At 37.7% G+C, this 14,085-nt stretch overlaps 1 protein-coding gene across 1 annotated transcript in view; it reads right to left on the reverse strand.

The window, feature by feature from the left end:
- Nucleotides 1-14,085, reverse strand: part of LOC148361209 (uncharacterized) — an 87,192-nt gene that overhangs the window by 50,315 nt on the left and 22,792 nt on the right. Inside the window, exons 14-32 of the mRNA XM_088341944.1 lie at nucleotides 12,427-12,629; nucleotides 12,196-12,305; nucleotides 9,153-9,265; nucleotides 8,903-9,076; nucleotides 8,794-8,825; nucleotides 6,469-6,566; nucleotides 6,356-6,378; nucleotides 5,944-5,965; nucleotides 4,778-4,805; nucleotides 4,624-4,702; nucleotides 4,310-4,456; nucleotides 4,025-4,236; nucleotides 1,721-1,815; nucleotides 1,389-1,507; nucleotides 1,146-1,325; nucleotides 961-1,001; nucleotides 772-869; nucleotides 121-143; nucleotides 13-34 (exon numbers count right to left, since the gene is read on the reverse strand). Of these exons, the coding sequence (XP_088198070.1) occupies nucleotides 13-34; nucleotides 121-143; nucleotides 772-869; nucleotides 961-1,001; nucleotides 1,146-1,325; nucleotides 1,389-1,507; nucleotides 1,721-1,815; nucleotides 4,025-4,236; nucleotides 4,310-4,456; nucleotides 4,624-4,702; nucleotides 4,778-4,805; nucleotides 5,944-5,965; nucleotides 6,356-6,378; nucleotides 6,469-6,566; nucleotides 8,794-8,825; nucleotides 8,903-9,076; nucleotides 9,153-9,265; nucleotides 12,196-12,305; nucleotides 12,427-12,629 (1,819 nt within the window). The remainder of the gene's footprint in view (nucleotides 1-12; nucleotides 35-120; nucleotides 144-771; nucleotides 870-960; nucleotides 1,002-1,145; nucleotides 1,326-1,388; nucleotides 1,508-1,720; nucleotides 1,816-4,024; nucleotides 4,237-4,309; nucleotides 4,457-4,623; nucleotides 4,703-4,777; nucleotides 4,806-5,943; nucleotides 5,966-6,355; nucleotides 6,379-6,468; nucleotides 6,567-8,793; nucleotides 8,826-8,902; nucleotides 9,077-9,152; nucleotides 9,266-12,195; nucleotides 12,306-12,426; nucleotides 12,630-14,085) is intronic.

Below are 14,085 nucleotides of genomic sequence, written 5' to 3' on the forward strand. Positions count from 1 at the left end.
TCCATGACTTACCATTGATTGGAGTTACAGTGCACTGATGGTTAAGAAAATGATTGAATATAGTTAGAACGTACTTTAATGACATCCAAGTTAAGAGTGGAAGTGTAAATAGATCTTTACCTCTGTGCTGTATATGGCACAACCTAAAGAAGAAAAAGATGTGGGGGGGGGACAATACATAAATACCATAAAATATCCCAACTATAAGTAAATCATTTAATGTTTTTTGGATTTGTTTTTATTCTGTTTGCAAAAAATAAAAACGGCTTAGAATATGTTGTTTGTGAGACATGTAAAAAGGGGAAATGGTAGGTAAATCTAAAATTTGTTCACATGTATTATTCGGATATAGACCTGGAAAGTAGATCGTTTAGGATGCCAAGATTGTTCGTTATTTAGACTATTATTGCACACAGTTGTTTGTTATTTTGGCTCTCTGTTGTTTCTTATTTTGACTATTATTGCCCACTGATGTTTTATATTTTGACTACTATGTGCTTTTTACACCATTGTCACTATAGGCCAATCATGTTGCTGTTCTTGTATTTCCACAAACCTTATGGCTGATTTGCTAATTGTAACCTAGGAGATTTGATAAAAAGAAGAGGTTCGGTGGAGGGCCTTCAGAACAGGTTGGAGTTTTTGCGTCATGAGGGTTTTTGTACAGTTCTTTTCTGTTGCCTTTGCAAGATCTCCTTTATTTTGAGTGTTTAATAAACTATAAACTGATATTTGGTCTTAAAATCTTGTTTTACATAGTGCGTGCCTTACCAGGCGGAAGGAAATTGGCCAATTCCAACTTGGTAGAGGCAATGGACGCTGCCACTTGGTTGGGAACAATCAGCAGTGCCTGATCCAATCGTGTGAAACTGGAGTATTTAAAGGGGGGTAAAGACAGTAGCTTGACTTTTTTTTTTCAATTTTCAAAGCAGCAATACTGTATTTCATATATGAACTTACAGAGTTTTGAAGGAGGAACAAGAAAGATTTCTATTGAATGGCTGAAAATACAAGAACAGAAAACGAAGTCACCATCAACAATTCCTACCTCTTTTGTAATGCAGCTCCCTAATAAGTGTCGATCGTAAAAAAGCTATTTTGGTTCTGAAAATTAACCGCCACTGGTTGTTCCTCAGAATCCTTACCGGTTGAAATTGTCCGACAAGGAGCCGGAGGAATTCAGGGATCTTCAAGCGTTCTTCAGAAGAGTTGGTCAACTGATCAAAAAGTGTGTTGATGATGATGTCTGTCTCCGGGAGACCGGGAGGTGGGACGAACAGAAGGTCCAACCGTTGTCGTGAAGACAGAAGAGGCAATGCCTCAAACTAAAAAAAGGCTGTAATCATGTCGTTGTTTGTACACTATTGATATTAATGAAGAATACCTACAGCGTTAAATTCTGGGTTGAGTTGCAGAATCTCGTCAAGCATCAAAAACTGGGAAAATTGACCCAAATTCACCATCAGCCATTCTGCACTGCTGTTAAATCCTGATAGGCAGCCTGGGCCTGCATCGTCAAGACATCATATATTTATTCATGTATTTACATTTTTTTTTTTTTACAATCAGACGCTAAGATTAACATTTTCACTCAGGATTTTGTTAACTCCCCTATCTTATGAAGCCACAGCCATGAAATAGAAATGGGGTGGATAATCTATTTTGACTTGAGAGCATCACATGTAGACAAAAAAGTTAGGTGCAGAACTACCAAACTAACCTGAGACTGGGCGAGAAAGGAACTTCAAAACAAATTCCTCCAAGATGGATTCCGGGTCGGTGATGTTGTAAAAGTGTTGCGTGAAGATCTCCAGACTGCCAGTAAAAAGAACCCCCCAAAACATTTTATCAAGTATCTTTGCCTTATTATCTATTGTAGCAAGAAAGTTATACATAATACAAGAAATTTTCTAGTAATGTAGTACACTTCATGATTATACGATTAAAGTATGTTTACTACACCATGATACACATGATTTTACATTTACAGGCACCATTTCCCGCGAATGTTTAGCTTAATCATCTTGTTGGCCAACTAGCATCAAGAGTTTTAGGTAATATGCATAATATCATTTTAAGTATAATTAGCTTATTAAAGTAAAACACATTATGATTACAAATTATGTTTTATTGAGTTTTGAAAATTGGATTTTACAGTCAGCATTACCTGCTAATGTTTAGCTTGATGAGCCAATTGGCATTAAAACAGCAGGTTAGAATATACATGTTTACTTTTAAAATGGTAATGTAATATAATCTGTGATCACAAAATTAAGTTAACTAACATTATTTCATGTTTACAGGCACCATATCCCGCTACTGCTAATTTTGTTAAAAATATCCATCCATTATCTGCAACGCTTATCCTCAGTAGGGTCGCGGGGGCTCTGGTGCCCATCCCAGCTATCTTCGGGCAGTGGGCAGGGGACACCCTGAACTGGTTGCCAGCCAATCGCAGGACACACAGGGACAGACAATTCACTCGCTCATTCACAACTAGGGACAATTTGAACCGGCCAATTAACCTGATATGCATGTTTTTTTGAATGTGGGAGGAAACCGGAGTGCCCGGAGGAAACCCACGCAAGCATGGGAAGAACATGCAAACTCCACACAGGAGGTTTGATCTCACGGCCTCAGAACTGTGCTGCACACGCGCTAACCACTGCGCCGCCGTGCTGCCTTTACAAAAATATAAAAAATTCAAAATGTATATAGCCTATGTATAGAAAAAATGGGAATTCATATCTTATTTATTGACTATTGACTAAATGTCATTTTTCATTGCACGATTGTTACAATGCACTTGCAACATATGCCAGTCTTCAAGAACTACCTTAAAAATATTTTGGTCTATTTATCCTGACATTTTTTTTTATCTTTTTTTAAAGCCTTTATTACATGTTTATCCTGGAGTGTCGTGTATAATCTCATTGTAAACAATGCTCATGATGATATCATAGACGACAAAGGCAATTTTGATCCTCATTCTAATATTTAGCTCAATTAGCGGGTTGTCCAACATTGGCTATTTGGCACCAAGAGTTTGACTTTAAATGATGTTTAATAAAATGTTTATTTTTAGTGATACACATTATGATGGCAACATTGATTTTACCAAGCCATGAAAATGAGATTTTGAGTCAACATTTATGGTTATCTGTAACATAATCAGGCAGTTGATCTAAAATAGCTACTTGGCATAAAAGAGCAAGTTGAATTATACATATATAACATGAAATGTCTCAAGGTTTCTTTTTTGCTCATGCTGAGGTTTTGAGTTTTTCCTTGCCCGCATTTTGGTTTAAGATCATGTAATGGTGTAATTGTAATCCTGTGCAGTCCTTTGAGACATTTTTGTGATTAATGGATATATAAGTAAATGTGACTTGACTTGACATGAAATTATAACCTTCACAATTACAAAATTAAGTTTGCTAAGTATAAAAAAAACCTTATATTATATATTATCCTGGTTATGCTTGGCTTAGTTAGCAGTGTGACCAAACTCAGCAATATAATTAAGTAATTTTACTGTTAAAGGAAGGGTGCGGCAATTGAAAAATGAAGGTTGCAATAGTGACTTTAAGCCAGGAGGCTTAAAGGCAGAGTGACATGATTTGCATGCAATCGGGATGTGGGGTGCTTTCTTGGTGTCGTACTGGAACATCTAAAAATGGGATCTGCGATCTCTTTTTCGGCGATACTCGTGACACTCAAATGAAAAAGCTCATATCAAGTCCTTTTTTCAATCTTTTTGGGGGTTTGTTCCACCCTGAACAGGCCTGATAAAATTAAGATAAAAACAAATAGGTGCAATGGAAAATAAAGCGTAAGGGCTCTTTGAACTCTATTAGGTATCGTTAACACATACTTAGAAGAGAAAATATTTAACTTTCACAATTTTAAGGACACCTCAAACTATGCAACTACCTTTAAGTTTATAATTAGCAACTTTAGAATTGATTAAATTATTTGTTTTATTATAAATTTTATAATCAACTTTTTACATCTTGGGGCTTACATATGTTGGTATGATTGACAGCTGAAATTTCTGTGGCTCAAACATCGCAGAAAATTTGTGGACGCCTCCGGCAAGAAGGCCTTCAGTCGTTCCGAGAACCACTTGGAGATGACAGTGCTGTTCCCCAACTGTTCGTCGCTCAGCAAAGCCAAACGGATTTCACCAATCACATCCAAAATTTCTGGTGCTGAGGGTCCAACTGTGTATTCAGGCTACGCAAAAACAGATAAATTGAATTGAATTGTCTTTCAGTTTTTATCATATTGAATTGCTTTGTTTACTGACCATACTAGCAAGAATATCCAAAGCTGGATCCAAGATGGAGGAAAGATTACTAAGCAGGACCTTCCATAGCATGACGGATCGTTTGCTGTGTCCGGTGAAATTACACGTCAGAAGAGACGCCAACTGATTGGCGGTGAAGTTGTGCAGCTGGATATAGAAGATAAATCAAATCGTAAATACACAGTCTGATTTGTATATTTATGTATTTATTTGTGTGGTAGAGAAAGTTAACCATTCACAGAGGTTAGAGAAACTAGCGTACACATAGACAATTTTGAATAAACAAATGCAATTTTCCATAGAAAAGACGCAACCTGTGCACAAGCATATTCCTCCAGGGAAAAGTTGCAGGAGACGTTCTCAGACTGGCTCAAGGCCAAATGAAGGTCAGAGCTGCATGGTTAGCATTTAATTGTTAGCATATTATGAAGACGGGGAATGGTGCATTATTATTAGAGCATACAGTACCTGTTAATTCCTTTGCAGATGTCAGTTGCTGTGAAATTGCAAAGAGAGAGAATTATCAACTGCCTATGTCAGTTTTATAGGTGACAATGGTGTAATGTAGATCGTAACACTGGGTTGGGCAAACTTTTTGAGTAGCGGGCTGCATTGGATTTAAAAGTTTGGCAGAGGGGCCTGACTAATAGGAAAAAAATATTGATTGAGTGATCGATTCATTTGATACATAGTCTTGAATCAGATACCTCGGCGGTATATGAAGAATAGATATACTCTTAGGAATATATATACATGCACATGTTACATTTAATTTTATACTGCATTTGATTATAAATAGACCAATTCATCTCATATGATTTAAAATATTCAGATTCAAGCAAAGTCATATAATACTATCCCTTTTGATAAACATAGCATTTTTTTTTTAATTGAAAAACTCAAAATCGATCGGGATAGCTCATATGTGTTCTTTTTTGAACAAAATTCGTATATGTCTTCATAAATAAACGACTTTATAAATCCCGATCTGTGACTCATTGGCTCCGAAATGGCTGAACGGATTCTCGTGAAGATTTACGCAGTTGTGCTTTAGGCCACTGCGAGTGTCTTTAGCTAGTGGTTAAAATGAAAACCAACAAAATTGATAAAAATCTGCTTTTGCAGGGACTGCTTTCATGGGGTCTTTAACTCCCTCTGGCGACCACTCCAAGCATTCGAATCCAATCTTCTATCGTAAATTAACACCTTGTTTCACGTTTCAACAAACTAAGGCCCTAACAACCTCTCCAAAGTAGAATGCCCAACAGAAAATACAGAAGAATGCTCCATGAAAAATAGATTTTTCTATAATATATTATCTTATTTACCGTATATCATCATTATATTTTAATGACAGGCCGAGTGTAGCCCACAGGCAGTAGTTTGCCTGCAACTAATAGATAGTGGAGTCAGTACAGCAGTTACAGTATTGCCATTTAGCTTGTCACTAGCTATGGCTTGTCTCCTCTGTAATCTGCCTAGCAACATATGCCATGCCCACAACAAAAACTGTAAAAACAACCTGTTAGGCACTTCACATTTACTTTTAGGTACAATATTTTGTACTAAAAATGACTGTGATTTGATATATAGCATTTTTATTATGAGATATACAGTATACTGTGTATTCTTACCATTAATCTGGATTGTCAAGCACTGTGGAAAAACAAAGAGGGTTAAAGTTTCTGAAATTGAATATAGTCATTGTAAATGTTCAATATACCACGGCTCACTTTTCTCAGTCTTGCTACCTCGATGATTTGCAATTTGTTCTGTATTCTGATTATCTAACAGTACCTTCTTTTTCAGTTCACATTGATGATTGGAGTTATTATGGAAGTCCAGTAGTCAGTTAGAAAAAATGTTTATATGCTTAAGTCTGTAAAATGGTTTGTTCTTTGGTTGTAATGAATAAAAGATCATTTAATTGCATACTAATAGTAAATATAGATTTCTACTTCACAGATTTCGCCTATCACGTGTTCTTTTTGGTAAGGAACCCCCAAGACAAACATAGGTTGACTATACATTGAAATTAAAACTCACCTGGATGTTGTCAGGTAAACACTCTGAGAGAAAACAAAAACCACATGTTGAGGAGCTCCACTATACAACAATATTGTGATTTTTATTGGTCATCTAGTGGATGAGTGCTTTACCTTCTGGTGTGGATTGGATGAGTTGGTCCAAGCTCTCCCGAATGAGAAGCTCCATGTCAGGAGGCACGGACCCGATCACTCTTTGTAACTGCTCAAGACTAACACAATACATAATAATTTAAAAAAATGTTCATTAGTAACTTCCTAATCAGTGAATAGGTCTGTTATTTTTTTCAAATATTTTTGGTTTCTAATTTTCCTCCTATTTATTGAAATATTCAAGTTTTAGAACATATAAACATTGCCAATATTCAATTGATATACATGCTCAAGAATTTGCCCCTTTGCTAAAGTTAGACATGTCATTATTATTACTTTTCTTTTTAATTTATTTTGTGCTTATTTTCCGATTGTTTTTCTTTGTAATTCAGTTTGTTCCCTTGAAAATTGTTACTTTGTTTCATGAAGAAACAGTAAAACACTACAAAGTTGAAACTTTCATGTCAATTTTGTTTGCAAATGATGCAATGTTCAAAATGTGGTATGTAAAAATATTAAACGTAGTTTTTTTTTAATAAAATCTGTCTTAGCGCTCTCTGCTGGACCAAAGCGGTACTACAAGTCCCAGCATCACAACGAAATCTAATCTGCATTGATTCAACGTTTTTGGTGGCTCATAAATCACGTGATAAAACAAATCGATGATCTTTTTATTTGCCAACGGTTTTAATCATCAGTTTCAATCGATTCGATGTTGCAGCACTAATAATAATAATAATAATAATAATGATGATGATGAAATGACTGGAAAAAATCCTACTAAACAAAAAACTAACTTTAAAACAGCATCTATATATTGTATTTAAAAAATACATTTAAAATAATCAGTTTACTATTTGTTTGTGGCTTTTTGTTTAGGCGCCGCACAAAAAAGACAACATTGATCATTAACCGACAAAAGGAAACAATAAACAACAAACTATTTGCACAAAGAACAGCTGTACAATACAATTACACTACACATAAACATGTGCCCAAAGGGAGTAGAATGAACCTTTTAAGTGCATACCCTCATATATTTATTTATAATAATTTTATATAGGTGCGGTTGGATGTTGGTTGTATCCCTTAACCACACGGGTCGTAGGGGCACCATTTCCTTTGGTGTGTCTTGGGCAAGTACAGCCTGGTGGTGCCCATCCCTCACCAGGCCAACCTTTTTTTTCCGAACAGTCTTTAACCCTGGACCTTTTGCATATGAGGCGAACAAGCTAACCACTGCACTACGGAATGTAAGGAACTAATTATAAGATACAATATGTATTGTAAACATTTTTTTAACATCTCGGTAGCACAAATAATCAAAGGGACAGTGTGTATTTCTTAGCGGCTCCTAGTGCCAATTTTTTGAGGACATTTCCTGGTTGGCTAACACTGTGGCGGTGATAAAGAAGGCCCAGCGGAAACTACACTTCCTGAGAATTCTCAGTAGGAACAACCTTAAAGACAAGCTGCCGGTGAAATTTTACAGCCCAACCTTGGTGAGCATCCGAACATTCTGCATCACTGCGTGGGTGCTCTGCAGTGGACAGGCCCAAAACATCACAGGCTACCCCCTGCCCAGCCCGGAGGACACTGCCAGTTCTCGCTACCTCAGCAGAGCTAAACACATCCTGGAAGACACATCTGACCCTTAGCCACCGTCTTTTCGAACTGCCACCATCAGGCAAATGGTTCAGATCCTACAAGGCCTGGACGAACAGACTGAGGGATAGCTTTTACCCCAAAGCTATCAACACAATAAACAGCAGTCAAGAAACACACAGTTTTAGAGCTCAAAGCCCCTGTGTCAAAGTGAAACACCCTGGTTTAAAGTGCAATATTCCAGATGAAGTGCAATATTCAGATTGTATATAGTTTTTAGTTTAGAAGTTCTTGACTTGTTGGTTCTAAAACAGTATTTGCAGAAGTATTTTATTTTTGTACTGTTAAATGTTTTTAGATTGTAATTTTTACCTTATCTACACTTTGAATACGTTTCCAAAACGATGTGAAAAGTAAGGTATTTCAGTTGTCATTTTGACTTTGTCACAGTTTTAGGTGCAATATCCCGGTTGCGCATAGTTTTTATTTTAAATGTGAATACTTTGAATTAGATGTGAATACTTGATATCTTTGTATTTTTTTATATCGTATATATTGCCAACTGGAGTGCAACCATAATTCCGTTGTAGTAATACAATGATAATTAAGGTGATTCTGATTCTGATTCTGAGATCAATTCAAATAATAAGCAAAAATACATGAATAACCTTATGAACATTTTTAAAACACTCATAGTTCAATAAGTTTACATTTATTTCAGTAATTCAGAAAAATACTTACATAGTTTTGGAGACAGCACAGGGAGGCTGAACCTGCAAAATAAAAATGATTTAGTTTACTGTCCAATTTGGGAAATGCGGTCTGAAACTTGATCGTCATTATCAGTCACCTCGGTAGACTGCAGGATCACTTCGTGCAAGACCCCTTGTAGTCTTTCTCTGGGGGACTCCACTAGATAATCAAACACCTCTTGAATGACAACGTCCTTCTGAGGAGGCGTCGGGAGAGGCTCCAGCATCAGTTGAGCCGTCTGTCTTAAGGTCAACTGGTTCAGAACAGCCAGCTGCGGATGACATGGACAGAAGATTTTCAACACAAATCAGTTTTCACTTTGCTGAGGTATGACGTGCGTCACTTACGCCTGAGAAGTTTGGGTTGAGGTGGTAGAAGTCCGTGATGTTAGCAATTTGTGAGAAGGAACCGAGATTCTTCCGCAGCCATTCTTTGCTGTTGTTTGCTGAGAAACACACATCTGAAACGTACCCATGAGACTTAATCAAATAGGAAAAACTGCAGTCTAAAATTAGATATGATGATGGATGATTTCGATAAATCCATGACAAATTGATAGTATTGTACTATGAAAAGATCATTGTAATAGAACACACTGGGCTGCAACAACAAATCGATAAAATTGATTACAATCGATTATTAAAAGAGTTGAATTTCATAAGTGTCAGTTTTAAGTGTCACTCAGCATATAATAATTAATAATAATTTGATGTAAATGAGAGTGGATTGAATTTCGTTGGGACGTTGTAGAGTTGTTTGTCTGTTGAGGGGATAGGCTTTTAGTACCACTTCAATCCCTCAGAGGGCGACTTGAGACTGTATTTTAATGCACCAGGTATTGATCCGACGAAGTACTCACATTCTCCTCTGTTGTTGCCTCGGTTTTGTACTTTATAAAAAAGGTACGTTACATATTTCCAGGTGTATAGCATACATTTGTATGTATTTTTATTTATTGTTAAGCTATTTGACAAACGCTTGGATTTAAAAAAATGTCTTTTCAATGTTTGTTATAAAATATTCAGCTGTTATGTGCACTATTTTTTATCTGTCCAGAACTTCATCCATCCATTATTGTCCCCGCTCATCCTCAAGAGGGTCTCGAGGGTGCTGGTGCCTATGCCAGCTATCTCCAGGCAATGGGCAGGGGACACCCTGAACTGGTTACCAACCAGTCCCAGGGCACACAGAGACAGAAAACCATTCATACACTTACTCATATCTAGGGACAATTTGTAATAAACAATAAACAATAAACAACTCATGCTTTTAGAATGTGCGAGACACCAGAGTGCCTGGTGGAAACCCACGCAGGCACAGGGAGGAAATGCAAACTCTGCACAGGAAGGCTGTTAGCCAGATTTGAAACCATAATCTCAGAACTGTGCCGCAGACGCGCTAACCACCCAGCCACTGTCCAAAACTTCAATGTTTGAATAATGAAAAAGAAATTGAAAATGTGATTTTTAATATCAGGTTAATAAATCACTCGAAAAAAATAGTTGACGGTTTCATCGATTATCAAAATATTCATTAGTTGCAAATGGTGGAACACAACGTGTTTTTGTGAGCATGTGTGTCGAAAAATGTCTTCAAAAAGTAATAATTTTCATAAAAAATGTAGTAAATATCAATTTATTATAGGTATATGTATATGTATATATATATGTATATATACAGTATATGTATCAATGTGAATACTTCATATTTTTCTATTTTTTTATATTTTGAGGAGAGGTGAATTAAAGCCAGTGGAGAAGAAATATACTCTCAGATTGTAGAAAATAAGAATATGAATCCATGTTTTCATTTGTTTTGTTTTTGGGGCAGCTCGGCGGCGCGATGGTTAGAGTGTGTGCGGCACAGTTCTGAGGTCATGGGTTCAAATCCAGCTACCAATCTTCCTGTGTGGAGTTTGCATGTTCTCCCCGTGTTTGCGTGGGTTTCCTCCGGGCTCTCCGGTTTCCTCCCACATTCCAAAAACATGCATGTCAGGTTAATTGGCCGGTACAAATTGTCCCTAGGTGTGAATGAGCGAGCGAATTGTCTGTCCCTGTTTGCCCTGCGACTGCCTGGCAACCAGTTTAGGGTGTCCCCTGCCCACTGCCCGGAGATGGCTGGGATGGGCTCCAGCACCCCCGTGACCCTACTGAGGATGAGCGGTACAGATAATGGATGGATGGATGGATGTTTTGCTTTTTGATTTTTTTAATGTTTATGTTTTTACATCAAATTAATATATATAGCTCTTTGAGTTGCATCTCAATGTCTTAAAAGGGCTATTCAAATACAATTGGATGTGATTAGATTTATAGACGGTAATACAGTATTACGTATTTTAGATAGATAGAAAACGAGATTTGATTTATTTCAGTTTCTTCTCATTCCTTTTCATTGATGACATTTTTTTGATAAATGGATAGGCTTTATTAAACTGTTCAATTTCTCCCTCATGCCACGAGGCTCTTTAACTCCACCCACGGGAGTAAAGGCCCATATTAAACCCTAACCTAACATTTGCATATTTTTCTTTATCTTTATTACATTGTCTATTTTAATGCTTTTTATTCTACATGTTATATTGGGTATTTTTGTATTCTATAATCTCTTATTTTATTTTTTAACATGAAGATACTATCTATCTATCTATCTATCTATCTATCTATCTATTTACCTACCTACCTATCTATTTATGTTTGTGTACTGTGACTCAATGCTAAATCTATTCCGCCCTGGTCATCCTGTGAGGCCCCTTCTCAAGGTTTCCTTTTTCCTCACCCTGAGGTTTTGAGTTTTTCCTTGCCTGCATGTTGGTTTAAGATCAGGCGATGGTGTAATTGTACTCCTGTGCAGTCCTTTGATACATTCTTGTGATTAAGGGCGATACAAATAAATGTGACTTGACTTGACTTGTCTGTCTGTCTGTCTGTCTGTCTATCTACCTTATATTTTTTTTAAATCTTCTATAGAGAAAGAGAGAGAAGCTCGGTATCCTAGATCTATTTTAAATTACTCAGATTCAGAAATCAAAAGCTGTGCATTTGTTGTATGTTTGAATATTATTTATGTGCATTCATGTACTTTGTTTTCCATCCCTATGTACGCTGTTATACAATTTTTATTATATGTATGTTTTTAAGATGTATTTGTGGTCATTTAGTAGATTTTTTAAAACCTTTACACATGTAGTACACAATATCCTCCAAAAATGCCCAATAATTTAGTACTCTACTGTGTTTTGAAGGATTTTTATGTCACGAGTTTTATTAATTGCAGACGTGAATGTTTTGAAATAAAGGATTATAGAAAACCTTTTCCATTTTAAGTTTAAAGAATCCTTGTAGCTAAAACCTTTATACTGATCCTCACAATTGTTTCGCTTTAACTCACTAGACATGTCGTGATTCTCCAGAAAGAAGTGGATGAAGTGCGTGTAGATGTTTTGGTGGTGCATCGAGTAGGGATCCAGGTCGGAGGAGTGTTCGCTAAGGTGAGCAACACTGCGGAATGAGAAATTTTAAATACTGTTACCAGAAACATTTAAAGGATCTTTGTTCTTTGTGTATTTAAAAAAGAAAACGTGGCCGTGTCTGGGTATGAAGAAACCAGTGGCAAACTCACAGGGTTTGATAGGCTGGGCAGGAGAAATTGTGAGCGCTCAGACATGAGAGCAAGTCGATGGGTATGTTGGGAAAAAGGGGTAAGAGCTTGATATAGAACCACATGGTGATGAATTCTGGATTTTGTAGGTTTTCGTCAGTGAGGGTTGAAGAGTCTACTTCATCAAAGATCTCATGGAAGTCAGACGCCACTTGAGAGAAATTCTGCAAAATAATCATGTTTGTGGAATATTTTAAAATGCAATCCACTCCTTTTTTCTTGGTAGGTATTTTGCTTTGGATGTCCTTTTGCTGTTTGGTGAAAATAACACCGCAGTTGGTAATGGTAAACACAAATCACGGCTCATATTTAAAACATTGACGAGCAGTCAGGGGAGGCAGGTAGGCTGTGCCTCACTTGTCATCATGGAATTCTAAAATTAGAAATACGGTAAACCCTCTATATAAGGTGATTCACCGTTAAAGGTGTCGCTGCTTCACAGATTTCTTTTTGTATTGTGCTACATTCTGATTAGCTAAATGATCCCTCAGAGTGTTACCCTTTGCCCCCAATTGGCCCTGCCTGTTTTGCGCCGGCTGCGGCTCGTTGACTGATTGGCTTCCCTCCTATTTAAGCTCAGTGCTCTCACTCACCCTTTGTCAGTCCGTCAACAAACCTCTGCACCCGGAAGACATGTGTTTTGACTCTGTCCTGTATCCTGCTTGCATATCCTGTCCGGTATCGATCCCGTCTATCTCGCCCTGTTTGATATCTGACTCCAGTCTCCAGTGTTTGGTATCAGTCCCGTCTGCCTTGTCCTGTCTGATACCTTACTAAAGTCTCCAGTATCGGGTATCGTTTCCGTCTATCTCATCCTGTATGATATCGGTCTCCAGTCTCCAGTGTCTGGTATCGTTCCCGTCTAGCTCATCCTGTTTGATATCGGACTCCACTCTCCAGTATCTGGTATCGATCCCGTCTGTCTCATCCTGCCTGATACCTTACTACAATCTCCGGTATCCGGTACCGATCCCACCTGTCTCATCCTGGCCGATATCCTTCACCAGTCTTCTATATCTGATATCGACCCTGTCTGTCCTGTCCTGTCTGGTATCGACCCCGTCTGTCCGGTATCTGCTTGTGTATCTGGTATCGATCCTGCCTGTCCCGTCCTGTCCGATATCGACCCCGACTGTCCTGTATCTTCTCGTGTAACTGGTATCGATCTCGGCGATATTGCCTTGGATTTCGACGGATTCTTCTTGGGACGTAACCCCGCGATAAACAAGGCTTCACTGCATATTATGTTTATATCTATTCAGTGTTACATTTCTGTGTGTATGTATATATATATATATATATATATATATATATATATATATATATCCGTCTGCGAACCTCAGTGTACTCTAGGCAAGCTTTTTCGACCCTGACTCCCACCTGTTTTTGCTCCCATCTGTTTCCCAGCTTTGACCCGTTTATTGATCCTAATCACGTCTACTCTCCTCTCCTGGCTTTTGACTTGTTTCCGATTCCGACCATGTTTTTTGCTCTCCTGTCCCGGCTACTGATCCGTTCTTTTTTCGTTCCCAACACCGCCATCGCTCGCCACGGAAGTCCCACTTCCGCGTTCAGAGCGATCTGCCTTCCGCGTCCAGCGATCACCGGATCGTGGGTGCA

This window comes from Urocampus carinirostris, chromosome 8, assembly GCF_059441175.1.
Source record: "Urocampus carinirostris isolate Australia breed hairy pipefish chromosome 8, RoL_Ucar_1.0, whole genome shotgun sequence".
NCBI lineage: Eukaryota > Metazoa > Chordata > Actinopteri > Syngnathiformes > Syngnathidae > Urocampus > Urocampus carinirostris.